Source organism: Littorina saxatilis, linkage group LG1, assembly GCF_037325665.1.
Source record: "Littorina saxatilis isolate snail1 linkage group LG1, US_GU_Lsax_2.0, whole genome shotgun sequence".
Lineage (NCBI taxonomy): Eukaryota > Metazoa > Mollusca > Gastropoda > Littorinimorpha > Littorinidae > Littorina > Littorina saxatilis.
Window position 1 is genome coordinate 54049149 of NC_090245.1, and position 27122 is coordinate 54076270.

General features: G+C 43.1%; 2 protein-coding genes across 2 annotated transcripts in view; one reads left to right on the forward strand and one right to left on the reverse strand.

Annotated features, from left to right (window-relative positions):
• LOC138974041 (RAB11-binding protein RELCH homolog) overlaps positions 1-27122 on the reverse strand; it is a 140443-nt gene that overhangs the window by 68436 nt on the left and 44885 nt on the right. The gene's annotated exons all lie outside the window — the stretch shown is intronic.
• On the forward strand, positions 367-25625 carry LOC138974017 (cysteinyl leukotriene receptor 1-like). Its single transcript, XM_070346716.1, has 2 exons — positions 367-1510; positions 22700-25625. Exons 1-2 carry the CDS (start codon positions 1447-1449, stop codon positions 23968-23970), a joined length of 1335 nt encoding a protein of 444 aa, XP_070202817.1. The 5' UTR covers positions 367-1446; the 3' UTR covers positions 23971-25625.

The window sequence follows — 27122 nt, forward strand, 5'->3', positions numbered from 1 at the left end:
CACTCTATCGTTTCGATAATCGTACTTGAATTCATCGTTATGTGGTAGTTATACTTCAAATTTTGTGAGGGTGTACCTAGAAATCCCCTTATTCTGGGGGTGTACTTTTTTGTTTTGGCGATTCTACTGGAAATAATAGTTTTTCAGTGTGGTATCTGGTAATCACCCTCCCATGATATTCTGACTGGAAATTGTCACTTTGTGCCAGTTAAACTTCAACATTTTGTGGCAGTTCAATTTATTTAAGCTTGTTGTTGGTTTTTCTTTCGTTATGGGAACTTGACTCATTTTGCTTTTGCGCTCGTAAGCAACAATTCCCACATTCCCACTGGGTGGCCGAGTGGTAACGCACTTGCGCTCGGAAGCGAGAGGTTGCGAGTTCGACCCTGGGTCAGGGCGTTAGCAATTTTCTCCCCCCTTTCCTAACCTAGGTGGTGGGTTCAAGTGCTAGTCTTTCGGATGAGACGAAAAACCGAGGTCCCTTCGTGTACACTACATTGGGGTGTGCACGTTAAAGATCCCACGATTGACAAAAGGGTCTTTCCTGGCAAAATTGTATAGGCATAGATAAAAAATGTCCACCAAAATACCCGTGTGACTTGGAATAATAGGCCGTGAAAAGTAGGATATGCGCCGAAATGGCTGCGATCTGCTGGTCGATGTGAATGCGTGATGTATTGTGTAACAAATTCCATCTCACACGGCATAAAGAGATCCCTGCGCCTTGAGTCCGAGTCTGGAGATACGCGCGCGATATAAGACTTCATATATATATTCACGGTAGTTCGACAGGCAATTAACTCCGTTTATTTGGCAAAGCCACTTTGCAAGGCAGTGCGGGCTTCACATTAAGTTTGTTGTTGACCTTTGGTGTAAATGAGACGACAAGAGCAGGTGGACTTCAGTTATTTAAGCGGTTCTTGTGCGGTGTTTAAGTCGATCGGCAGAGAGACTTGGGTTGGACTTGTGGTTGCTGCTGCAGCCCGATAAGTTGTAGATGTTACTGGTTCCTTTCAGTCGCTCTAAAAGAACATGAATTCAAAAAGTGAGTACCTAAACTATATAGCTGTTGTCAGCTTGTCAGCATCTCTGTTGGCAACTTGGATCACAGAACTTTTTAGCTGAGTAAAAGTAGGTGACCGATCATTAGCCTCGCTCTTCGGGACAATTGATTTTGGTATTTGCAGTGTCCTGCAAATTTGCAATCGACCATTTCGGAAAGACAACACGCCATCAAGCAGCCCGTGGATTGAAAAAAAAACCACAACTAAAACCTTGGCACTGAACCGAGTGGTTGTCAGACCTTCTCCATTCGGCACAAGCAGCTGTCAGCTTTGACATGAGATATTTTAGAGGACCTCTTTTACTTAACTCAATTGCCCGCTTTGACTCAGTGTACGGCGTACCATTTGAGTCCGTGTGAGTTGTGAGCTAACGGCCTTGAGTATGGCTCTATACGGGGTACAGAACAGTTCAGCGGCAAGGATGCAAGGCAAAACAGTTCTGCCAGGTATGTCAGAATATGCTCTCTCTCTCTCTCCTCTGTCTGTCTGTCTGTCTGTCTGTCTGTCTGTCTGTCTGTCTGTCTGTCTGTCTGTCTGTCTGTCTGTCTGTCAGTCTCTCTCTCTATATCTCTCTGACACTCTCTATTTCCTCTGTCTGTCTGTCTGTCTGTCTGTCTGTCTGTCTGTCTGTCTGTATGTATGTATGTGTCTCTGTCTCTCTCTATATATCTCTCTGACTCTCTCTCTCTCTATTTCCTCTGTCTGTCTGTCTGTCTGTCTGTCTGTGTCTCTCTCTCAAGCTCCCTCAAGGCTAATTTACCCGCACTGTCCCCGCCCCAACTTGTCGGTTAAGTGAGCAGTCAACTGTAAAATAAGACACTATTTCGCCAACATTTGGCAATTCACAAAATTTCCCTTCAAGGCTATTACACGTAAAGAACTTTGACGGAAATGACAAAATCACAAAATGTTATCACGTACAGGTTTATGAAATATTGCGCGGTCGAATGGTCGGTTCCCTGCACTTAGATTTCACGCTTAGGTGGGGCAGACACGGATAAAGGGCCCAAATGTCCAGGCCTTAGTGCAATACTGTAAACTTACATCTTACTTGGATGAAATCGCTAGCACATGTCCCTAAAATGTCCGACACTTATTAGTTCTGGCTGTTTCAGTAGATTGTCATCAAATACAGTTCCTCGATTTGGAGTTCATAAAAGACATAACAGTTTTTCCTGGTTACAGGTTTTTGGCAACACATAACAATAACAATAACAATAACAGCACTTTATTGTCCATTAAAATATTACCAAATGCTGACCTACAAACGTGCATGTATTTCTGGAAGAAGTACTTGGGTGCCAGGGGGCTAAATTTCATTTTCAGACATTTTCAGATCAACGTTGCCGTTCTTCAAGTACTGCATGGACATCGAATACGCTTGGCATCTTCCACATAGATATCAGATGCTTTTCGTCATTCATTTCAAAGAATATTGAGAAAGATTTTCCAAGCATAAAAGATAAAGAATGGAGACCAAAAGAGGGTGGGATGGTATTTCTGTCTGGTTTCGATGTCATCAAGTACAAATCGTCAAAGCCCATTTTTTTTCCACAACCTAAAAGACAGATGTAGGCGACAAAAAGGAAAACGCGTTGAACCAATGGAAATGAGACCACACACAAAAAAAGTCACCGCTATAAACGGATTCAGGGTCCCAGAGGACACCATCAGAATGACACTGAACCGTCTGGGCTACCACAGTTCTCAGTCAAGAGAAGCAGCAGCCCACCTTGGGGATGCCTGAGCCATGCTGTGCAAGTCACGATGGACTAAAACACCACACTACATCATCACACTCCCACAAAACAGGAACGACAGCCGTGAGGCCTCTTGATAAATGCTCGGAATCACTGACAATTCCCCAAAGATGGCGTCAGACTTTCCTTTCTCTCTTTTTTTTTATGTTGTTGAACATTATTGTTGCATGTTTTCTTTTGTTGTTTGTTAGATATGTTTTTTTTCTTCTGTTGTACAGTACACTAAACAAAAACAGTAGATTTGTGGTGCTGTATACAGCAATATACAGCAGCTTTACTAGTCCGGGCTGACTCTTGATCGTAACAGTTTCCTGCAAACGCACGCACGCACACTCACAAAAAGAGAAAGAGAGAGAGACTAGAGAGAGAGAGAGAGAGAGAGAGAGAGAGAGAGAGAGAGAGAGAGAGAGAGAGAGAGAGAGAGAGAGAGAGAGAGAGAGAGAGAGAGAGAGAGAGAGAGAGAGAGAACGAACGAACGAACTTTATTACTCAAGGATGGAGATTTTAGGCTCACGCCTAGTCTTACAATCTGTCCCTGCTGAACTAAGACATAAAAAATAAAGACAATAAAAGGACAATTGTCAATCGCAATCATACAGTATTACTAATTACAACATTACCTATACGAATACATAATGCATGATAGAACATTGAAATGTACATGTATGTCAATATAAAACAAAGGAAAAAAAAGTCGACTCGCACACACACGCGCGGCGCAAGCCTGCAATCACGTTCGCACTCAATACAACACACACACACACACACACACACACACACACACGCGCGCACACACACACACACACACACACACACACACGCATGCCTGCAATCACGTTCGCACTCAATACAACACACACACACACACACACACACACACACACATATGCGCACACACACACACACAGAGACATATACGCACATACACACACACACACACACACACACACACACACACACACACACACACACACACACACACACACACACACACACACACACACACACACACACAGAGCTTCTTGCTAAAATGAAACGTGAAAAGGTTCGTAATGAAGTGCGTGTTCCATGAAAGTTTACCTACCTCCATGTATTGTCAGTGCCGATTACGGGGAAGTGTAAACAGGACGAAACACGGTTTACGGCACCTCATATCGCTCACAACGCGCAGAAGCTCAAGCATGTTCCAGCGATAGACGTCCATTTCCTATGCCACAACAGTTCTGGGTAGGTTTCAAGTAGGAAGAGACTTGTTCTGATCGAATGTTCCAGACACTGCATAGTGGCAAGTTCGTAGCTAAATAAACTCTTAGAGGATTGCCAAGACTGTGGCCATGCCTTGACAAACACAGACTCTTGAACCTGAGTCGATGTTTTATTTTAAAGAAAGAAAGAATAAAAGTGCCCGATAGCCCTGACAAGACCCAACGTGCTTGCTATGTCCGTTTAATATATCACAAATCAATAAAACTTAAAGATTCCATCAATCAACCTCGTCCTCATGGTTTCGGGATTGTTACAAGACTTGCATGAACTCCAGTTTAGAACAAACTCGCATCAAGTCCGCAATCTGTTAACATTTCGATTAGTTTGTATCTTGCTACGACACAAGCCCACTAGTAAAGTCCTTTCCACAAAAACAAACAAGTCGCGTAAGGCGAAATTACTACATTTAGTCAAGCTGTGGAACTCACAGAATGAAACTGAAAGTACTGCATTTTTTCACAATGACCGCAGTCCGCCGCTCGTGCAAAACGCAGTGAAACTGACGAGCCTGTTTAGCGCGGTAGTGGTTTCGCTGTGCTGCATAGCACGCTTTTCTGAACCTCTCTTCGTTTTAACTTTCTGATCGTGTTTTTAATCCAAACATATCATATCTATATGTTTTTGGAATCAGGAACCGACAAGGAATAAGATGAAATTGTTTTTAAATCGATATCGGAAATTTTATTTTAATCATTATTTTTATATTTTTAATTTTCAGAGCTTGTTTTTAATCCAATAATAACATATTTATGTTTTTGGAATCAGAAAATGATGAAGAATAAGATAAACGTAAATTTGGATCGTTTTATAAAAAATGTTTTTTTAATTACAATTTTCAGATTTTTAATGACCAAAGTCATCAATTAAATTTTAAGCCACCAAGCTGAAATACAATACCAAAGTCCGGCCTTCGTCGAAGATTGCTTTACAAACATTTCAATCAATTTGATTGAAAAATGAGGGTGTGACAGTGCCGCTTCAACTTTTACAAAAAGCCGGATATGACGTCATCAAAGACATTTATCCAAAAAATGAAAGAAACGTCTGGGGATATCATACCCAGGAACTCTCATGTCAAATTTCATAAAGATCGGTCCAGTAGTTTAGTCTGAATCGCTCTACACGCACACACAGACACACACACACACACAGACACACACACACACAGACACACAGACACACACACACACACACCACGACCCTCGTCTCGATTCCCCCTCTATGTTTAAACATTTAGTCAAAACTTGACTAAATGTAAAAAGATATGCGTGGACCATTTGGGATTCCTTACTCGCAGTACATTCATCAATGTCATCCTCAGAAATTTCAGGGTCTCGTCTGTACTTCGACTGAATATTAAATGAAAAATGGCTCACACACACACAAATCGGGAGAAATATTAAAAAAATTTACGTTTTGGACTACCCTGTATTTTCTCAATGTCTATGGTTCCTTCCTCTTGCCCCCCCCCCCCCCCCCCCTCTCTCTCTCTCTCTCTCTCTCTCTCTCTCTCTCTCTCTCTCTCTCTCTCTCTCTCTCTCTCTCTCTCTCTCTCTCTCTCTCTCTCTCTCTCTCTCGTTCCCGTGTGTGTGTGTGTGTGTGTGTGTGTGCGTGTGCGCGTGCGTGCGTGCGTGCGTTCGTGCGTGTGTACGTGCGTGCGTCCGTACGTGCGTGCGTGCGTGCGTGCGTGCGTTCCTGCGTGCGTGTGTGTGTGTGGGTGTGAGTGCGTGCGTGCGTGCATGTTATTCCTGCAGTGTTGTGACTAGACAGAAGTGGCTCCCTGGAGTGAAACGTCGCCTCCAAAAATTGTCCCCAGTCCCTTCGCTCAGTCACGCTTGGCAGAAGTAGGTAAACTGAAGGTCAATCATTTATTTGTCGATGACCTCCTTCCCATTGTTTTTAAAGATCGAGCTAGCTAGGCCTCCACATCTGGCTAGAGCAGAGACCAGAGTGTATTTGACATTTTATCCAGGTAAACATGTCGCAACAGGAAATGTTCTTTGACATCACTCACCAGTATTATGTAAGCTAGCTAAATATGAGCGTGTGAACTTTCTGCATTTACTTTTATCATGGGAACGGAGGGACTCCGTTATTGCAGGCCCAATATATCATGACCCAATATATTCGCAAATATCGTTGGATGGGGAAACTTTTGCTTATTGACTATGGTGATTTTCATCTTCTCTTTCAACAAATGATACAGTTTTACAAAAAAAGTGTATTCTAAACAATTTGTCCATGTACAGTACATGACAATAAGACGTTGGAATTATTCCAAAATAAATGAATAAAATAAAAGCAATATTTGTTGTTGCCAGGGCATACAAGTTTGAAACCGTAACAACCAGGTGGGAGAGTTTAACGAAGTACTCAATATAATTATATTTTAATTGATCAACATTGCCGCCGACGAGTGTTCCCTTGCAACCCTAGCTTTAAAATCACACATGGCATTGTTGGTTTGTTTCTGTTTGGTTGCTGAGGTTTGCACATTTTGACCATTACAAGCCTGAAACAAGAGAAACTTATGAACCAGCCAGAATACGGCTAATATTGCCTTTTTACGCACGTCTCCTCGAGGCTTACTTCCGTGTAAGCAGTCCTATAATTTTGTATCCTCTCAAGAAACTTTCGCAACTTTTTGCCTGTACAGAACACGAGGGTCCTGTCAATTTGGATTACACACCAAGCAAGACCTTGTAGCTTTTACTACCCAAGGGAACAGGACTTGCAACAGGGAGCGCGACAACAATGGCTAAAAGAAAATGTATTTTGGAGAGGGGTGGGACGAACTCCAGCGTAAGATTCCTTGCCTTTTTGTTGGGGTTTTCTTGTGTGATTGACAACAACACATTAGCACAAAAAAGAAGACATTGTAGTTCTTTGTCTGAGTATTGGAGGAATCCATTTTCCATTCGCCTACCTAATGGACCCTTGTCACAAAGATTGATTAGACATTGTTTTTTTCTGTTATTTTCAGTGCGTGCTTCTGCCTATGTCTGTCTGCCTCTATGTCTTTCTAGTTTCTAGCCGGTTGTTTCGCTGTCTGGTTAATTTGGCTTTCGATGCACGTTATATCGTCATTTACTGCACCTTTTTGTACCGGAACTATCTTGACTCCGCTTGTAAAGTTTTGCAACTCTCTCTCTCTCTCTCTCTCTCTCTCTCTCTCCCTCTCCCTCTCTCCCTCTCTCTCTCTCTCTCTCTCTCTCTCTCTCTCTCTCTCTCACATCTCAAGGAGAATAGAGGAGCAAAACAACGTACCGTTCGGCATAAAACTTGCGAGCCATATCCAAACATAAAATACACTATTCTTTTCCAAAGGCACCCATTAAAAGGCCTTAAAACTGCAATAAGTGTTCTCCCTTAACATGAGTAACGTACTAACTACGTGTTGCACGGCCCCAAGTGGACGTCCCTGTGGACTACTCTTGTCGCTCCACATTTTTTCCTGTCTGTTAGCCTATTTCTTTGGGGAATAATGGCAAGCCGTCAGAGAAATGTTTGCATGAGAGCAAACGTGGCTGCGTTTTGATTAAACTTTCTCTCTTTGGCTTCCATGGGAGAAAAAAAAAGATTCTACAGCTTCAGAGAAAATGGGAAACCGAATGAGAGCAGCTTTGCGTTCCTTAGAAGGATAGGAGAAGACGAAATAGAGAGAGAAAGCAAAGGCGAAGAAACTGGATATTCAACGGATTAGCACATAAAACAAACACAATGAAAAGGACGTCTGAAAGGAATGGAAGCAATCTAGAAGTCAAGGCAAAGAGACAGGGAAGGCAGACAGAAGATAAAAACATCGTCAAATCACGAAGATCCAAAGGCAAGCGTCGTCGTCAGTAATAACCTTTTGTCAGTAATATGAAACCTGGCTTTCGCTTGGAATAAATACACCCACACATGAGCTTCGTCGTCAATAATAACCTTTTGTCAGAGAAATGAAACTTGGCCTTCGCTTGGAATAATAATACCCACACGTGAAAAACCTATGAAGGTGCAACCACAAATACAACTCTTGCCATTCGTTTCTACCCTTAGGAATCAAAACTCTAAACGCTAGAGAGCAACGGATTTTTTCTCAAGTTTAAAAACTAAATTAACTGTCATCCTGGTGATGCGTACTTTATTAAAGTAAATATGCCTTCTCCTTTAATTCAACAACTTTTGAGCCAAGGAGTATGGACATTTAATTCACCTAAAAAAAATTCACCCCAAATCAGTCTCTCTTTGTTTGTTTGCTTACTTGTTTATTTTCGCTTTGAGCGACCCGTGAGTCGTTTGTGCGCATTACAGAAATGCGCATGAACACATAACTACAATGGAGTGCCTTCTATCTAAAATGGCAATGCAATTAACTGCCATGACTCTCGTCAAGCGAATAGGAGGATAATTTCGCCATATGCATAAAGGTTATGAATGCTTCTCGAGTGTATTTTACGCTACATTCAACACACATATACACACTGCCAATCATCACCCCTCCATCCCCATCCACAACCCAGGCTGTCTCGACAAACAAAAAGTTATGGACAAAGAAATAAACAAAAACGAATATCAGTGACGCTTGTTTCTTACTGTTGTTTGTATTGTTTTCTTCTGGTATACGTTAGCTCATTCCCTCCAACATATCACGGGTTAAATAAACAGACTTTTAAAATGTTGCACCCAATCTGAAAAACCCGTCGCGATATAACCTTCGTGGTTGAAAACGACGTTAAACACCAAATAAAGAAAGAAAGAATCTGAAAAACCCTCAGAAACAAATAATAGAATCAACGTTGTGTAAAGCTACAAGGCATTAAAAAAACAGAAAACAAACCAAAGCCCTGCAGTCTGAAACAAGCGCTGTGCTCGGAAGAAAAACAAAGAACTTTACAGAGAAAAGGGGCGTGTGGGTATGAGTGTGTGTGTGTGTGTGTTTGGGGGGTATGGGAAGCTTTACCTCAAATACATCTGCTTTATTCGACGTTCACTGACAGAATTGTAATGTTATCTGCAAGGAGAAACAAATCAGACACATCTCCTTTGTCTTTGAGTGATAGCGTTCTGCGTTGTGGGGCTATTTGTCTTCTGGAGTGGAGGTCTTATCTCTGAATCAACAAGCTCTCTTGTTCCCCAGCATGCGTGTAAGTACTCGAGGTATGTGTTTGAAATACACAACACCCTCCGAAGTCATACACATGTGCTTGCGCGCATGCCTGTACTCACACACACACACACACACACACACACACACACACATACACGCGCGCGCGCGCACGCACGCACACGCACGCACACACTCTCGTACGTACGTACGCACGCACGCATGCACGTACACCCTTCTTCTTTTTGTTATTTTTTTCTTGAACATTCTTCTTCTATTGTTTATCCACAATGGGATTCGAACTTGAACCTTATTCTTCTATTGTTTATCCACAATGGGATTCCAACAACTTGAACCTTATTCTTCTATTGTTTATCCACAATGGGATTCCAACAACTTGAACCTTATTCTTCTATTGTTTATCCACAATGGGATTCCAACTTGAACCTTATTCTTCTATTGTTTATCCACAATGGGATTCCAACAACTTGAACCTTATTCTTCTATTGTTTATCCACAATGGGATTCCAACTTGAACCTTATTCTTCTATTGTTTATCCACAATGGGATTCCAACAACTTGAACCTTATTCTTCTATTGTTTATCCACAATGGGATTCCAACTTGAACCTTATTCTTCTATTGTTTATGCACAATGGGATTCCAACTTGAACCTTATTCTTCTATTGTTTATCCACAATGGGATTCGAACTTGAACCTTATTCTTCTATTGTTTATCCACAATGGGATTCCAACTTGAACCTTATTCTTCTATGGTTTATCCACAATGGGATTCCAACTTGAACCTTATTCTTCTATTGTTTATCCACAATGGGATTCCAAGAAAACCCTATCAAACACTGAACCGTTTTCTTACGCTGGGCTCAAGAGGCATGAAGAGAAAGCTCCCCATTGAAACAAATTGAAAGTGACGAGCGGGAAATAAGCGTAAACGAAAACGGACCCTCCCCAGTGATTTGACGATGTGTGATTTATAATTAAGCCGCTTCGCATATAAAACAATAGCACCAAAAAAAAGCACTGCTGTGTTTCAAACATGAACGTGAACCTAAACTATCCTTCCTGACTACCCGTAAGTTTCAGTCGCCGTGATTCGCGCGTTTTGCTTTTGCGATCGAATGAATACGCATCATCTGTCTTATTTCTTTACGAGGTTGAATTCGACTCCCATTGTGTTGCTAGTGACGTCCAATGATGTATGCGCTGCCAATTGCACGCTACAAAGCAGTGTCTCGTCCGGCGTGACATGTTCAAAGTCACCTCTTGAGTTGAATCCAACCAACTCCCAATGATTGGAAAGGCCAATCTATCCTGGCACAGCCGGCGTTCGCAAGCTGCTATGCATACACAATGCATTAAAATGCAAAATCAGTTCGTGTTGCTCTAGTAATAAAGTACACAACGATGAGGCATCATCGAGCATTTTACAAATGCATTTGTTTTACAAGGAACTTAGTCGATAAATATCGACAGGGGGCCGACAAATGGTTTAAATGGGAAATGTGTGTATATGGGTGTGGGTTTGAAACAAACAAACAAACCAACCCATGTGAACCCCGGGCCGCAGGCCTTCGATGTAGTGATTGAAAAAAAAGGATGTTCTCAAATGGTTCAATTCTCATTTGGTCTGATTCTCAAATGGTACCGGTATACTCCCCTCCCCCCCCTGGCCGCAGGCCTAGGAGTAAAATTTTTATAGACACTGACCTTCTTCCCAGGGGTCATTGACCCAGTTTTAGCTATGAGAGGTGGTTCGCCCAGAGGCTGTAGAGTATACTGGGGCGGTCTCTTTGATGTCTTGAGAGGAAACTTGGCCAGGGTAGTACATGCACCAGAACTGGTGGACACCAAGGACAAACATGAAATCGAAGCAGTTTGCTTTCAGAGAGAACGGTCGTCAGCAACTCAAACTTCTCTGTTTTCTTTTTTTTTTTAAATCTGACTTTCTTTGTGGCCCCCTGACTCCGCCCCCCTCCCTCTGTAAGGACCCCCCTCCACAAGGACCGATTTTTGTCAACATTTTAAAGGTCGCTAGAGAGGGGTTCCACTGTATGACCTAACCGCTACTGGCAGACGGCCTCAATCTTCACGCGCAAAGACGAGATTAATAGGTGCTCGGTTTTGGTATTTTGAATTACATTACATTAAACCTTTGTTGGGTTTCATGGTCATGGCAACAGCCATAATAATATTACATGATGTATAATATCATATTTCAGCATATGTGAATTACATGTCATCATACTAAACTGTCATACATTTTTATTCCTACATTATTCTGATTGATCACAACCAAACCTACTATCATTGGACACATCCAAATGCAAGCGCCTGTTCTTGACAATTTCTCTCTGATCTAAATATAAAATCAGTGCAATTTCCTGGGTCGGGCTTTGCCACAGACACTCACGGTTTGGCCTGTAGGTAAAATGTACAATGTATTTTCTGATTTGTGCACAAAAGCTTTTTTTCTTTTTTCTTTTTTTTAACATAACAATGTTTAATGTCACTGTATGTTTAAAAGACCATGGTCATATTTGTAAAAAAAATGTTAAATTAGAAAATAAATAACATTTTGGTTCATGATTTTTCCTACACCTGTGCTAAAAATAAGAAATAAAAATGTCGGGTATATAAGTCACTCAAATACAGCTAGGTATGAATGGCTCGGTTTGAGTTTGTTGCAGTTGACCCTGCACAATGCGACATATCATGTTTTTGTTGAACAATTTTGACGTCACCCCTCCCATAGGGTGACGTATTTCACAACTTCCTGTGTTACACAAACTCTGTGATGACCAATTTTGACGTCACCCCTCCCATAGGGTGACGGATTTCACAACTTTCTACAGATGAACAATTTTGACGTCACCCCTCCCATAGGGTGACGGATGTCACAACTTCCTGTGTACACAAACTGATGACGTATTTCACAACAAAATGGCGCTGCCCATGGTCAACCTCGAAACTATCCGTATAGAATGGGGGCGTCCTCGCCCCCATAATGACAGCACAGTAACAAGATCAGTCTAGACTTTACGGTCCTGACTGCGCTAACGAGAAGTTGTCTACTGCTAAACGACTGTAGGCTATCTCACTCTTTGTTGTACAGCAGCCGGACCATTAGTGTTGCAGTGCGGCTGCGGACGCAGGAACGACAATTTGTATTGCCCAGAGTTCAGAAAGGAATTCTCAGTGTGATATGGATACGATCTAATTCTGACCAGTAAGTCTCTTTAACCTGCTCTTATTTTCAGCGATGAATATGATAATGCTAACTAGTGGGTCTTTTTTATCATACTTTGATTTTCTGCATTTATTATCCCGTAGACACAACCCGATTTTGTGCTGGTTGAAGACTATAATTAGACATTTGGGGGGTTTTCCGTGCGAATACTGCAAGCATTGATGACGAACGCACTAGCGCCCCATTTCACGTATTATATCAGGTTTCAAGAAAAACATGCACGTAAAATTCCTGCCACTGCCCTCTACAACAAAGCAAAAACAATTTTAATGACAGCTTTATGTCTTCCTGATAAGCAATTTTCCTGATAATATTACGCTTTATATTCTCACACATACATAAATTTCGGGCAAGTACTTTTCATTGTTATTTGTGTGCGTGTGTGAGCGCATGCGTGCGTACTTTTGAGTCGGTGTAATGTTACCTGATTGATATAATTCTCCTCATCCGCCTTTCCCTGAAACTTGAAACTAAAGGACACCATCTGATGCCTTTACTTTTCTGAAACTATGGATGCTAAGTAACGAAATAATAGAGGTGCTGACAAAACAAGCGTCATGGTGCTCAGCTGGTGTTGGAATACGCACGAGGCAGCTAACGAATAATATGAAGAAATATAGAATACTATTTGGCTTGCTGTATGATACCAGGTTTACACGAGTTGTTTGTTTAATAAATATTGAAATGCAAGCGATTGTGAGCTTTTAAATATTCGAAGAAGAAGAAGAAAACGAGTGTAAACCTGGTATCACACAGCATGCCATGTCTCATTCCGTGTATCCTACATTCTGTACTTGTGTGGCAACTTGAGCAACAAATAATGGAAACTGGATCAAGGGTCAGGATAAGATTAGTTAATGGAAAACTTGATCAGGGATTAGGTAACGATCAGAAAAAAGAGTAGCTAATGGAAGATTCAGTAAAGGGTCAGGTCACGATCAGGATAAGATTAGTTAATGAAAGATTGAATCAGGAGTTAGGTTACGATCAGAAAAAGATTAGTTAATGGAAACTTGATCAAGGGTTAGGTAATGATCAGGAAAAGATTAGCTAATAGAAAACGTAATCAATTGTTCGGTTACGGTTAGGATTAGATTAGTTAATGGAAACTAGATTAGTTAATGGAAACTGAATCAAGGGTTAAGTTACGGCCAGGATAAGATTAGTTAATGGAAGACTGGATCAATGAAGCCGTGGGACTATCAGTATAGGGGGATTTCTGCATACTTCTATGATGATACGGTAGAAAACGCGCTTTTCAAAAAAGGCGACGATGTGTTTTGAAGATATGAGAACAAATTCGCATAAAACAAAAAAGATCATTATGCAGCAAGGACACCAGCGTATGGAAATTACGATATGGATAGAGGTGTATATTTCTTTTCTGTTTTATGTGTATTTTTCTTTCTTTTCACATCATATTCGCCCCCTTCCATTTCTGTCTGTTTCCCTTTACATTGTTTTTCTCTCCTCAGAACTGATGATGCTAATCAATCAGTCCCTCGTCATTAAATTGTGAAATACACGATTGCGAGGTGTAAACAATTGGGGCCAAGATAAATAGACCTTATCACTCCAATAACAGGATTGCGCAATGACATAAACACGTTCAAAACCCCACTACCACTCGGATTGTGTTTACTGCGTGTTTACCAAATACACAAACACTGTGTCACGCATGATATACACAAACAAAAGCGATATTCAGATCCGCTTTGACAATGGAGTGTATGGTTTGTTGTGAGAACGGCGCAGGAGGGCCCAAAGCAGCATTATGTAGAAAGGAACGTAGAACGGAAGTGGTGACATTTACAAGAGCAGAGAGGGAGAAGAACAGAAAGCAACGGCACCGAGGGGTGCATCCCCCTGAACAAACAGTGTAGAGTTGGCTCGGAACCAGCGCTGCAAAACTGTTGCTGTCTCTGAGGTACACGTCCCAGCAGGCTATATGCACGTGCGTTTACTGAAAACATATACCGTTTCGGGGGGGGGGGGGGGGGGGGGGTTCTTTTGTAAACCCATGTCTTTTTTATGGGGGCGAGGACGCCCCCATTCTATACGGATAGTTTCGAGGTTGACCATGGGCAGCGCCATTTTGTTGTGAAATACGTCATCAGTTTGTGTACACAGGAAGTTGTGACATCCGTCACCCTATGGGAGGGGTGACGTCAAAATTGTTCATCTGTAGAAAGTTGTGAAATCCGTCACCCTATGGGAGGGGTGACGTCAAAATTGGTCATCACAGAGTTTGTGTAACACAGGAAGTTGTGAAATACGTCACCCTATGGGAGGGGTGACGTCAAAATTGTTCAACAAAAACATGATATGTCGCTTTGTGCAGGGTCAACTGCAACAAACTCAAACCGAGCCATTCATACCTAGCTGTATTTGAGTGACTTATATACCCGACATTTTTATTTCTTATTTTTAGCACAGGTGTAGGAAAAATCATGAACCAAAATGTTATTTATTTTCTAATTTAACATTTTTTTTACAAATATGACCATGGTCTTTTAAACATACAGTGACATTAAACATTGTTATGTTAAAAAAAAGAAAAAAGAAAAAAAGCTTTTGTGCACAAATCAGAAAATACATTGTACATTTTACCTACAGGCCAAACCGTGAGTGTCTGTGGCAAAGCCCGACCCAGGAAATTGCACTGATCTAAATTGTCAAGAACAGGCGCTTGCATTTGGATGTGTCCAATGATAGTAGGTTTGGTTGTGATCAATCAGAATAATGTAGGAATAAAAATGTATGACAGTTTAGTATGATGACATGTAATTCACATATGCTGAAATATGATATTATACATCATGTAATATTATTATGGCTGTTGCCATGACCATGAAACCCAACAAAGGTTTAATGTAATGTAATTCAAAATACCAAAACCGAGCACCTATTAATCTCGTCTTTGCGCGTGAAGATTGAGGCCGTCTGCCAGTAGCGGTTAGGTCATACAGTGGAACCCCTCTCTAGCGACCTTTAAAATGTTGACAAAAATCGGTCCTTGTGGAGGGGGGTCCTTACAGAGGGAGGGGGGCGGAGTCAGGGGGCCACAAAGAAAGTCAGATTTAAAAAAAAAAGAAAACAGAGAAGTTTGAGTTGCTGACGACCGTTCCCTCTGAAAGCAAACTGCTTCGATTTCATGTTTGTCCTTGGTGTCCACCAGTTCTGGTGCATGTACTACCCTGGCCAAGTTTCCTCTCAAGACATCAAAGAGACCGCCCCAGTATACTCTACAGCCTCTGGGCGAACCACCTCTCATAGCTAAAACTGGGTCAATGACCCCTGGGAAGAAGGTCAGTGTCTATAAAATTTTACTCCTAGGCCTGCGGCCAGGGGGGGGGGGAGTATACCGGTACCATTTGAGAATCAGACCAAATGAGAATTGAACCATTTGAGAACATCCTTTTTTTTTAATCACTACATCGAAGGCCTGCGGCCCGGGGTTCACATGGGTTGGTTTGTTTGTTTGTTTCAAACCCACACCCATATACACACATTTCCCATTTAAACCATTTGTCGGCCCCCTGTCGATATTTATCGACTAAGTTCCTTGTCTAGGATTTTACCTTGGTTAACATTTTAGTTGAGAGTGGTGGTTCTTTCTAATTGTTATCGTCTTTCGTTCTCTCTTTTCTTTTCTTTTTTCTCTCGGCCTTGTTTTCTTCTTTCCTTTCTTCTGCTGCTTTCTTTCTCCCACATTCACAACCCTGGTGTTGAAATTGAAGGAGGTTTGAGCTGAGCCATTTCTGAGTGTTTTCGTAGAATCTAGTCTTAGAGCCTTCTAATCGAATCCCCAGGAGAAGAAAAAACGGTTTTATTATTTCTGCATTTCAACAACTAACACCAGGTGCGCTCCACAACATTTGCTTGTAAGCGCGGAAGAGGGGGGTTGGGGAGGGTAAGGGGAGAGGGTGTAAGAGGCTGAACACTAAATGATATTTCAGAAAAACCGTCAAGCATGATCACAGAAATTGTAACGTAGGATAATTATGGCAGACGAGTGCCAGACTTCCAGATGCCTGCTTCCATTACCTGCGCAAATGACTGCCCAGCAAAAAGCCCTTCGAGATTTATACATGTGTTGTTGTTGTTTTTATTTGTATTTTGATAATGTGGCTTGCGTCTTCACTGTTTCTTTCCTCCTTCGCGTTGTATACAGTTTTATCTGTACCTTAACATTGTTTTTCCTTATGTTAATTTTGTATCGACGCAGGACAGAATGCTTTATCCATTTTAAATTGCCATTAGAATACCGATAGGTTTTTTTTCGTGGTTCACTGCGTATTCTCAAAATCAATGTCTTCCATATATATATATATATACTACTTGGTAAAGAAAAGGTGGAAACTCGTCTTTTGTCTGTGATATTAAAAAAAACATGTTTATTCCCATGTAAGTCTTGCTTTGTTTTTAATAACCAAACTGACCAAACTGAATATCTAAAACTGTGCTGTATGCTGATTTGTTGGAACAGTATATCATTCAGAATTCCAGACAGCTTTGATGCAGCGACAAAGGCAAACAACCTTACCAAAGCCATTAACCAAAAAATAAAATAAAAAAAGTTGGATTCCAGACAAGGACAACAAGTTCATTTTGTATGCAAGTCAAAATCAAGACAGTAAGCCGCCAAAGAACGGTAAAATGACGCCGTTTATCTGAAAATTCCCTTTCCCCCAAAAAATGACGGAGACCCAATGGTTCATTTGCCCCTTGAGACTAGACTCGCCAAATCTGTTTGTCTGGGATTTAGTTGCAATATGCAGCACCTGTTCTTTACTCAATTCAAATGGGGAAGAAAAAAACCGCAGAATTATTTTTTTTTTTTACTTTGAACACAACTTTCTCCTTACAAAAGAACGTTGCTTGGAGAATGGCGTAAGCAGGACGATGGCGGGGATGAAGAACAGGGATAAACTCTCACTATGTCTTTCCTTTTAACTATATTTCACTCTAATGGCACATTTCCGTGCAACTGTATGTCCCATTCGCAGTGCGGGAACCGACTCAAACCCTTTGTGGCTTCTTCCGGGCTGTATTTGTCCTCGGTGCATTCTGTGTTTTGACATTGCGATGCGTAACCTGAAGTTAGGACTTACTATCTGCATGACTGATTTACTGTCGATGACGTTTAAAACTGACAACAACGAAAGTCCGGCATCAGACAACAGCATGCGCGGTTGAGACATATCAATTATTCTACGAATTAATTTAAACATGTTTTTCCCCAAAAAATATATTTACAAAAAAAATTAAGCCGTAATATAGAATATGTGACACAAGCTACATTCTATATGACACAAGCAATATTCGACACAAGCAATAGCCGCAAGACAACGTGAAACCGTCATTAATTTTGGGGCCTGTTTTTGGCAAGAGATTCCGTAGATAACAATGTGTTCTCCACAAGCCTCTGAAAGCTCGCCCCCGGTACAATGCCGGGCCGTAACCTCGACGGCACACCCGCACAGCGAGATACGTGCCCGTGCTAAATGTCAACCTGGGACGGAACTATAATCGTCTGGAAGCGAAAGGTTCCAAGTTTGCCAGGTCGAGGGATTACTTACGAAAAACACAGTGAAACTAAAGGAATTGATGTGGGGGTAGCAGGGGGCGTGCGAGGGAGCTGTGGTTGCAACGTCTACATATTGTCCTCCAGCGCAGGGATGACAGATGCAGCCGCCGTTCTGTTTCCGCTCGTTCTGTTATCCTGTCTACTGCCCCATACTATAATATACCCAAAAAATAAACGAGGAATGTTGGACATTTATTTCTCTCTCTCTATCTCTGTCTGCGTCTCTGTCTTCTTCTTCTTCTTGTCGATCGCCTTTTTACACTCGGATTTCTGCTCTGGGAAGAAAGCTGGTGGTCTTCTGTAAAACATGTGTCTGTCTTTCTCTCTCACATAGACAAAAAGAGAGGCAGACACACACACAGCCAACCAAACAGACAGACAGAGGAAAAGTGGCAAGATCACGGTAAAACGGTTATTGCTGTAATACGAGACGATGTAGGTATATATGTGTGTGGGAGGGGGGGGGCGAGGCTGGAGACAAGGATGGCGGGGAAAGGTTCTCATGACAACTCTGCTCCTTTGGTAATGATGCGCAACAAGCAAAAACCAGGTATTAACAGTGAAAGACAAGGCCTCTGTTTACCGTTTCTGTTGAAAGCCAGAGCTGGCACAACCGTGTTGGTGTCCAAGAAGCAGGGCTCCCATTCAGGAAGAGTAAGCAAAACGTCCGGAAACTCGGTAGGTAAAACGTTTTTGAAATGTCTTTGTCAGAATTAAGTACAGGTACAAAGAGGAGGAGGGGAGCATCACTTGGGTGAGTCTGGCTGTCTATTTCTTATTTCGTGAGGCGCTGTATTTACAATCCGCCTAACAAAAGAAGTGTGCGTGCGTGCGTAAAGAGAAAATCGTGAGTATTGCACTGCTAAAAAGCGCGCCTACATGTCAGATCTTAGAGCACAAGAACTGTCAAGTGAAGTTAAATATTTTCCCACAAATTATAACTGCACAATTCGTTATCTCCTGAATCAATGCAAATACGGTTCCACGGTGGCAGTAGGCATTACTTGTTCCTTCGCCTTCTAAAGACCATCAGAAAGGGACACAATCATTACAAGGAAAAGACATTTGAGAACGCACGGGCAATTACGCCGATTAGAAACATGAGAAATTCAATCAGATTGTTTGTTGCGTGTTTACAGCCTATTTTAGCCTCAGAGATTCATCTTTAGAACGTTGATTTATCACACAGTAAGCTCCAGTTTCACAAAATGTAACGAACGCCGAATAAAAGATTTTTTGATTAAAAGAAAGTGAGCCATTGCTGCCCCACACACACTGAGACATTCAAGAATTAGAGAGAAAGAGAGACGGACAGACAGAGACACAAATACAGACATACAGTAAGACAGAGAAAGAGAGAGAAAGAAAGAGAGAGACAGACAGACACAGAGAGACAGATAGAGGGGGAGAGACAGAGAGAGAAACACATAGAGAGGGTGACTAGAAAGAGAGAGACAGAGAGACAGAGAGAGAGAGGGAGACAGAGAGAGAGAGAGAGACAGAGAGAGAGAGAGATGCCTACTTGTTTAAGAAATCTTTCTTTCTTTATTTGGTGTTTAACGTCGTTTTCAACCACGAAGGTTATATCGCGACGGGGAAAGGGGGAGATGTGATAGAGCTAGCCACTTGTCAATTGTTTCTTGTTCACAAAAGCACTAATCAGAAATTTGCTCCAGGGGCTTGCAACGTAGTACAATATATTACCTTACTGGGAGAATGCAAGTTTCCAGTACAAAGGACTTAAACATTTCTTACATACTGCTTGACTAAAATCTTTACAAAAATTGACTATATTCTATACAAGAAACACTTAACAAGGGTAAAAGGAAAACAGAATCCGTTAGTCGCCTCTTACGACATGCTGGGGAGCATCGGGTAAATTCTTCCCCCTAACCCGCCGGGGGAGTTTTAAGAGATGCTCAGGTGCACAAAACGAATACATAACACATACGTATATATACACAAAGACGCTGATTAAACTCAGAGAATGCAGCTTGTCCAAAAATCAATCATTATCCCTTGAGATCCCCCCCCCCCCCCCCCAACACACACAGACACTCCTTTCTTTTTTTAACACAGACAGGGAATCGAGACGAGGGTCGTGGTGTGTGTGTGTGTGTGTGTGTGTCTGTGTGTGTGTCTGTGTGTGTGTCTGTGTCTGTGTGTGTGTCTGTGTCTGTGTGTGTGTGTGTGTGTGTGTGTGTGTGTGTGTGTGTGTGTGTGTGTGTGTGTGAAGAACAAGAACATGAAGAACAAGAACAAGAAAAACAAAAACAAGAAGAACAAGGACAAGAAGAAGAAGAAGAATAAGGAACCTTCACCAAATGGGAAACTCCCTTTACAGAGAAACCTTTCAGTATTTCACGCGAAACCTCCACTTTACACACACACAAACAGTAATGCCTCAAACACCGAGGAAAAGGGGGCAAATTCGAATGATTTTCATTTCCAGCTCTGGCAACCATAAATATCCTAATCCGGTGTTTGGGGAAATTAAAGCTGAAACACTAGCAAAATCTGATTATAAAAACACAAGAGAGGTTGTTAAAACCCACGGTCAAATAACGTTCGCGTGCAGCGGTTAAATCGCCAGTCCTCTGCGTCCTACTTGACAACATCGATTACGTTAATTATATAAAATAACAAGTCGCGTAAGGCGAAATTACTACATTTAGTCAAGCTGTGGAACTCACAGAATGAAACTGAACGCACTGCATTTTTTTCACAATGACCGTAGTCCGCCGCTAGTGCAAAAGGTAGTGAAAGTGACGAGCCTGTTTAGCGCGGTAGCGGTTGCGCTGTGCTGCATGGCACGCTTTACTAAACCTCTCTTCGTTTTAACTTTCTGAGCGTGTTTTTAATCCAAACATATCATATCTATATGTTTTTGGAATCAGGAACCGACAAGGAATAAGATGAAATTGTTTTTAAAACGATTTCGGAAATTTAATTTTAATCATAATTTTTATATTTTTAATTTTCAGAGCTTGTTTTTAATCCGAATATAACATATTTATATGTTTTTGGAATCAGAACATGATGAAGAATAAAATAAAAGTAATTTTGGATCGTTTTATAAAAACAAATAATGTTAATTACAATTTTCAGATTTTTAATGACCAAAGTCATCAATTAATTTTTAGGCCTCCATGCTGAAATGCAATACCGAAGTCCGGCCTTCGTCGAAGATTGCTTGGCCAAAATTTCAATCAATTTGATTGAAAAATGAAGGTGTGACAGTGCCGCCTCAACTTTTACAAAAAGCCGGATATGACGTCATAAAAGACATTTATAAAAAAAATGAAAAAAAGTCTGGGGATATCATACTTAGGAACTCTCATGTAAAATTTCATAAAGATCGGTCCAGTAGTTTACTCTGAATCGCTCTACACACACACACGCACAGACACACAGACACAGACACACACATACACCACGACCCTCGTCTCGATTCTCCCTCTATGTTAAAACATTTAGTCAAAACTTGAAGAGATGGTCTGTCTGTCTGTCTGTCTGTCTGTCTGTCTGTCTGTCTGTCTGTCTGTCTGTCTCTCTCTCTCTCTCTCTCTCTCTCTCCCCGAAAGTACACCAGGCAAATGGTTAATCGCCATGTTTTGTGATGCATAACAAATTAGAACACTTGTAGAACAAAGGGTAGGACAATTACGTAACGTAGTTGTTAACACCATGCACATGATTGTGCCGTCTGCAGCTGTTACTGTTTGGGTAAAATTGCTCATATCATATGCTGTAATTATGCGCGACAAAACTCAGAACGCCATAATGTGTGTGTATGTGGGAGGGGGGGTTTGATGTGCGTGTGTGTGTGTGTGTGTGTGTGTGTGTGTGTGTGTGTGTGTGTGTACGTGTCTGTCTGTCTGGGGGGGGGGGGTGTATGCGTGTAGGAGGGGGGGGGGGTGGGGGGGGGGGCGTGCGTGCATGTGTACGTGCGAGAGTATAATTATGTCTGTCTGTCGCTGTGTGGGGTATGGATGGGGGTGGGTGATGAGAGGAGAGGGGAGGGAAGGGGAAGAGAAAAGAACTACTGGGGGAGTAAAACGGAAAAGATTGCCAGGAAAAAATCTCACAGTTAAAACTCTGCTCTTCTGGTAATGATGCTTGACAATAGAGAACCAGGTATGCATGTTCTCTGGTTCTGGTGGACTCCCTGGCTTAACATGTATGACGCTTTTCTGTAGGTCTCCGTGCTCCGTCACACGTGTGGATTCTTAGCCAGAAGTGTAGTTAGTTATTGAGACCAGATCATCGCCAACACATGTGTTTTTCTTGTCTTTCTTCGTCGTGTGACTTTGTTGGGGGTACGTACGCTCACATCCAAAGCCCTTCTTCTGGAAAGTGAAAGCGGGTCTGTACAATCGCTGATAGGCAATGCTGGCGTCCGTGCTGCTTGTGTCTTTATTTGCATGCTTTGTGTTTTTGACTGACGGCTAGACTGTGACAATCGATATTTATAGCATAAGCCATAATTCAAGAAGTCCTTTGCTCGTAACAAGTCCGTGCTGCTTGTGTCTTTATTTGCATGCTTTGTGTTTTTGACTGACGGCTAGACTGTGACAATCGATATTTATAGCATAAACCATAATTCAAGAAGTCCTTTGCTCGTAACAACCTCAACAACTTCTGCAACATCTCTGTGTTTCAGGCGGTGCTAACGACAGCATCAGCGGCAGCAGCAGCAACAACAACATGTCTTTGCTGGCAGGGAGCAACCTCAGCGACTACTACGACACGTTCTTCAACTACTACGATGAGTGCGGTATGGAGAGCCTCCTGCTGTACCCGGAGTACCAGGCTGCCGGCCACATCTCCACCTTCCTCTACCCCGTGCTGCTGGTCCTGGGCACCCTGGGTAACGTGGCCTCCCTGCTGCTGCTGCGACACCTCAGCAACCACGCATGGTCCAGCTGCCTGTACCTGGCGGTGCTGAGCGTGGTGGAGCTGGTGGTGCTCTACATCCGCTGCGGAGGGCCGTGGCTGGACAAGGTGGCCGGCATCAACCCTTTCTTCATCATCATGACCTCGTCCGACGCCATGTGCAAGATCAACCTGTTCGTGCTCAACGTCTTCCTGCAGATGTGGCCCTGGCTGATGGTGGCGCTCAGCGTGGAGCTGCTCATCTCCGTGCGCTTCCCGCTCAAGACCTACGAGTGCTGCACCACGGAACGGGCGCGGGCCACCATCCTGCTCATCACCATCCTCCTTGTCTGCCTCAACCTCAACTTCTTCTGGACCTGGGGGCTGGTGGAGCAGGACTGCCTGTACATCGAGGAGTTCTCCTTGGAGTTCCTCAACGTCATCTGGCCCAGCATCGAGATGACCGTCAAGCACATCCTGCCCCTGCTGGTGGTCACCGTCTGCTTCTTCGTCATCGTGGTCAGCCTGCTAAGATCGGGGCGAGAAGGGCAGGCGTCCTACGAGCCCATCCTCAGGAAGTATTTCCTGGACCTGCAGGCTCTGCACCAGCTGAAGCATGCCTCGCTCATCGTCGTGCTGTTCTTCATCATCGTCAAGACCTTCACCTTCGCCTTGGAGCTGCTCAATGCCCTCATGCAGAAAGGCATCATAGAGGTGCCTTGCGATCAGCTGGCCCAGTTCCAAGCTAACTTCGAGCTGGTCAAAGCTGTCCGAGACGCCTCCATCTACTGCTTTCACAGCCTCAAATTCTTCATCTTCTTTGCCTTCTGTGCCAGTTTCCGTAAGCAGTTCTTCTCAGTTATGCGGAAGATATTCTTCTGCTGCAAAGCTAAGCAGACTGGTTCTGGGCCCAGAAAGGCGAAAGACAACAATGCAGCCAACAGGTTGGAACAGAACGAGAACGCAGGTCACGCAGCCAGTGCGCAGAGAAACGCTACACGACACAATGATGCAAACAGCCACAATCCTCCTGTGCTGAATAAAACCACGCATGTTTAGCTTGCATGATAGTGAACCTAGTTTAATGGGCTAAATCAAGACTAACTTGAAGAAAGCATTATGTGGCATCTTCATTTGTTAGTGTGTCTGTATTTGTTTGTTTGTGAGAAGAAAAAAAGACTGGTCTAGTACGTGCATAAATGTAGTATAGAACCAGTTCAGGGCTGTAACTATAAGCAATTCATACGAAGTGTTGGAGTACGGCAATGAGTGTTCCGCTGACATTGTATTGTTTTTCATTCAATGGAATAATTCAGAGAGGATACAGATGTGACGCAACCATTCCCACTGATAGTGTATTGTTTTGCATTCAGTGGAGCACATTGTATTTCGGAGACCCTTCACACTGATAGTGTACTGTTTTTTATTCAACAGAGTATTTCGGAGAAGATTCTGTGACAAGACCTTTCACACTGATAGTGTACTGTTTTTCATCCAACGGAGTACTTCAAACAGGATTATGTGACAAGAACTTTCCCACTGATAATGTACTTTTTTACATTTAGTCAAGTTTTGACTAAATGTTTTAACATAGAGGGGGAATCGAGAGGAGGGTCGTGGTGTATGTGTGTGTGTGTGTGTGTGTGTGTGTGTGTGTGTGTGTGTGTGTGTGTGTGTGTGTGTGTGTGTGTGTATGTGTGTGTGTGTGTGTGTGTGTGTGTCTGTGTGTGTGTGTGTCTGTCTGTGCGTGTGTGTAGAGCGATTCAGACCAAACTACTGGACCGATCTTTATGAAATTTTACATGAGAGTTCCTAAGTATGATATCCCCAGACTTTTTTACATTTAGTCAAGTTTTGACTAAATGTTTTAACGTAGAGGGGGGAATCGAGACGAGGGTCGTGGTGTATGTGCGTGTGTGTGTCTGTCTGTGTGTGTGTGTGTGTGTGTGTGTGTGTGTAGAGCGATTCAGACTAAACTACTGGACCGATCTTTATGAAATTTGACATGAGAGTTCCTGGGTATGAAATCCCCAAACGTTTTTTTCATTTTTTTGATAAATGTCTTTGATGACGTCATATCCGGCTTTTCGTGAAAGTTGAGGCGGCACTGTCACGCCCTCATTTTTCAACCAAATTGGTTCAAATTTTGGTCAAGTAATCTTCGACGAAGCCCGGACTTCGGTATTGCATTTGGGGTGTTGCAGGTAGCTTTGTTTCCTCCTTGGGGATGAAGCTACCAGGGGAAGGGATTGTGTTGGAGGTGCGGGTAGAGGGGTAGCCCTCCCGGTGCTCCCCCTTGGACCTCCCTAGTCTAGGACCCTGGGTCTTCGCGAGGTGGCCATTGTGGCGTAATCCCCCCGGACTAGCATAACGTTTCCCTATCCCAAGACCGACCGTGCGTGGTCTATGACCACATCCTCTACGAGGTGACCCTATCAACTAGGCAGCGAAAGCCCCTAGGCGAAACACGGCGGATCTAGAGGAGAGAACCTCGATAAAAAATTTGAGCTGCCATGAAGACGGAGCATGTTGGCTGAGGACAGCGGGCAGACCTTCTGTGCCGACACCCATCTACAGGAGAAAACCAGGCATGCACGCATCAAACCCAACATGGCCATACAAACGGATATTCGACGGTATGGTGCTCGTCCCGCGGATCGCCAGGCGGAGACAGCGCCGGGTCCCCAGCCTCAAAGGGGCCCAGCCTCAGCTACTGGTGAAGCGACTCAGAGTGACAACAGAAGGCAGCAACCCCAAGCATCAGTCAGTCAACCCAGTCAGCCGGATAAGTCAGCTGATCCGCTTGTCTTTGCACAGTGGAACGCTGAGGGACTTCGCAAGAAGAAACCCGAGCTACAGGATTTTCTCAGACGGGAGCAAGTCGACATCATCTGTATCCAGGAGACACACCTGACAGATGCTCACCGATTCTCCATGAGAGGATACGAGCTATTCCGACACGACAGAAGCAACCGTTCCAAGGGAGGCATTCTCACTCTCGTCCGGAACAACATACCTGCGATAGAGGTTGGAAGATCTACAGGAGAAAATGAATTTCTTGCAGTAAAGGCGGTCCTCCAAGGGAGAGAATTCACAATCATCAACTTTTACTGTCCACCTGATAAAAACCTGGAACTACACACTCTGCATCTGCCTCAATCCAACCTACTGATACTTGGTGACTTTAACGGCCACTCCCCAAGCTGGGGATATCAAGACCTCAACTGCAGGGGAGAACAGATTGAAGACTGGATGATTGATGAAAATCTCATCCTCATCAACAAGCCGGACGACAAGCCCACCTGTCTGTCCCGAGCTTGGAAGACGACAAGTACCCCAGACCTCGCCATAGCCACTGAAGACATCCATAAGATCTGTGACAGGAGTGTTGCAGACCAGCTAGGAGGGAGTGACCATCTACCCATCCTGCTGAAGCTCTCCCTGCAAGAACAGGCCTCTCCCATGAGCAAAAAGCCTAGCTGGAACTACAAGAAGGCGAACTGGGCGAAATTTGAAAGGCTGACTGACATACTCTGCCAAGAAACCACCATCGACTCTACGCAGGACATTAACATCAACGTCAAGCGGATTTCTGACTGCATACTCCAGGCAGCACAGCAGAGTATACCGAGAGGAAGAAGAAAAGACTACAAACCATACTGGAGCAAAGATCTGCAAGATCTCCATGACAAGCTAAGATCAGCCAGAGAGCTACTCGAAAAGGACCCCACCCCAGAAAACACAACGGCCTACAACAAATCGAGAGCTGAATTTGAAGAAGGAAAGACGAAGGAAATCCGCAAGTCTTGGCATGAGAAAACCAGCTCTCTGAACATGGAGAGAGACACAGGGAAGCTCTGGAAGCTCATAAAGACCCTAAATGACGACCACCAGTGTACACCAAGAGCAACACTCCTGAAAGAAGATGGAAAGATCTACACTGGGAAAAGAGCTGCTACCCTGCTTGCGGAAAACTTTAGAGAAGATAGTTTATTGGAAGTACCAAGAGAAAAAATAGCGGAGGTGCGAATGAGGATGAAGGAGGAGCTAAGGAAGCAGCAGCAAACATCAGCCTGCATGACTGATGACTTCACAATACATGAACTGAAAAGCTCCACTAGACAGCTCAAGAACAAGAAAGCTCCAGGCAAGGACGGTATCACCAACGAGATGATCCGACACCTTGGCAGCCACACCAAACAGAAGCTTCT

What these genes read in the sequence shown, in the direction of transcription:
- LOC138974017 (XM_070346716.1), top strand. Translation starts at nt 1,447, where the DNA reads ATGGCTCTATACGGGGTACAGAACAGTTCAGCGGCAAGGATGCAAGGC. An exon ending in AGGCAAAACAGTTCTGCCAG is followed by an intron (nt 1,511 to 22,699) that starts GTATGTCAGAAT and finishes TCTGTGTTTCAG; the next exon opens with GCGGTGCTAACGACAGCATC.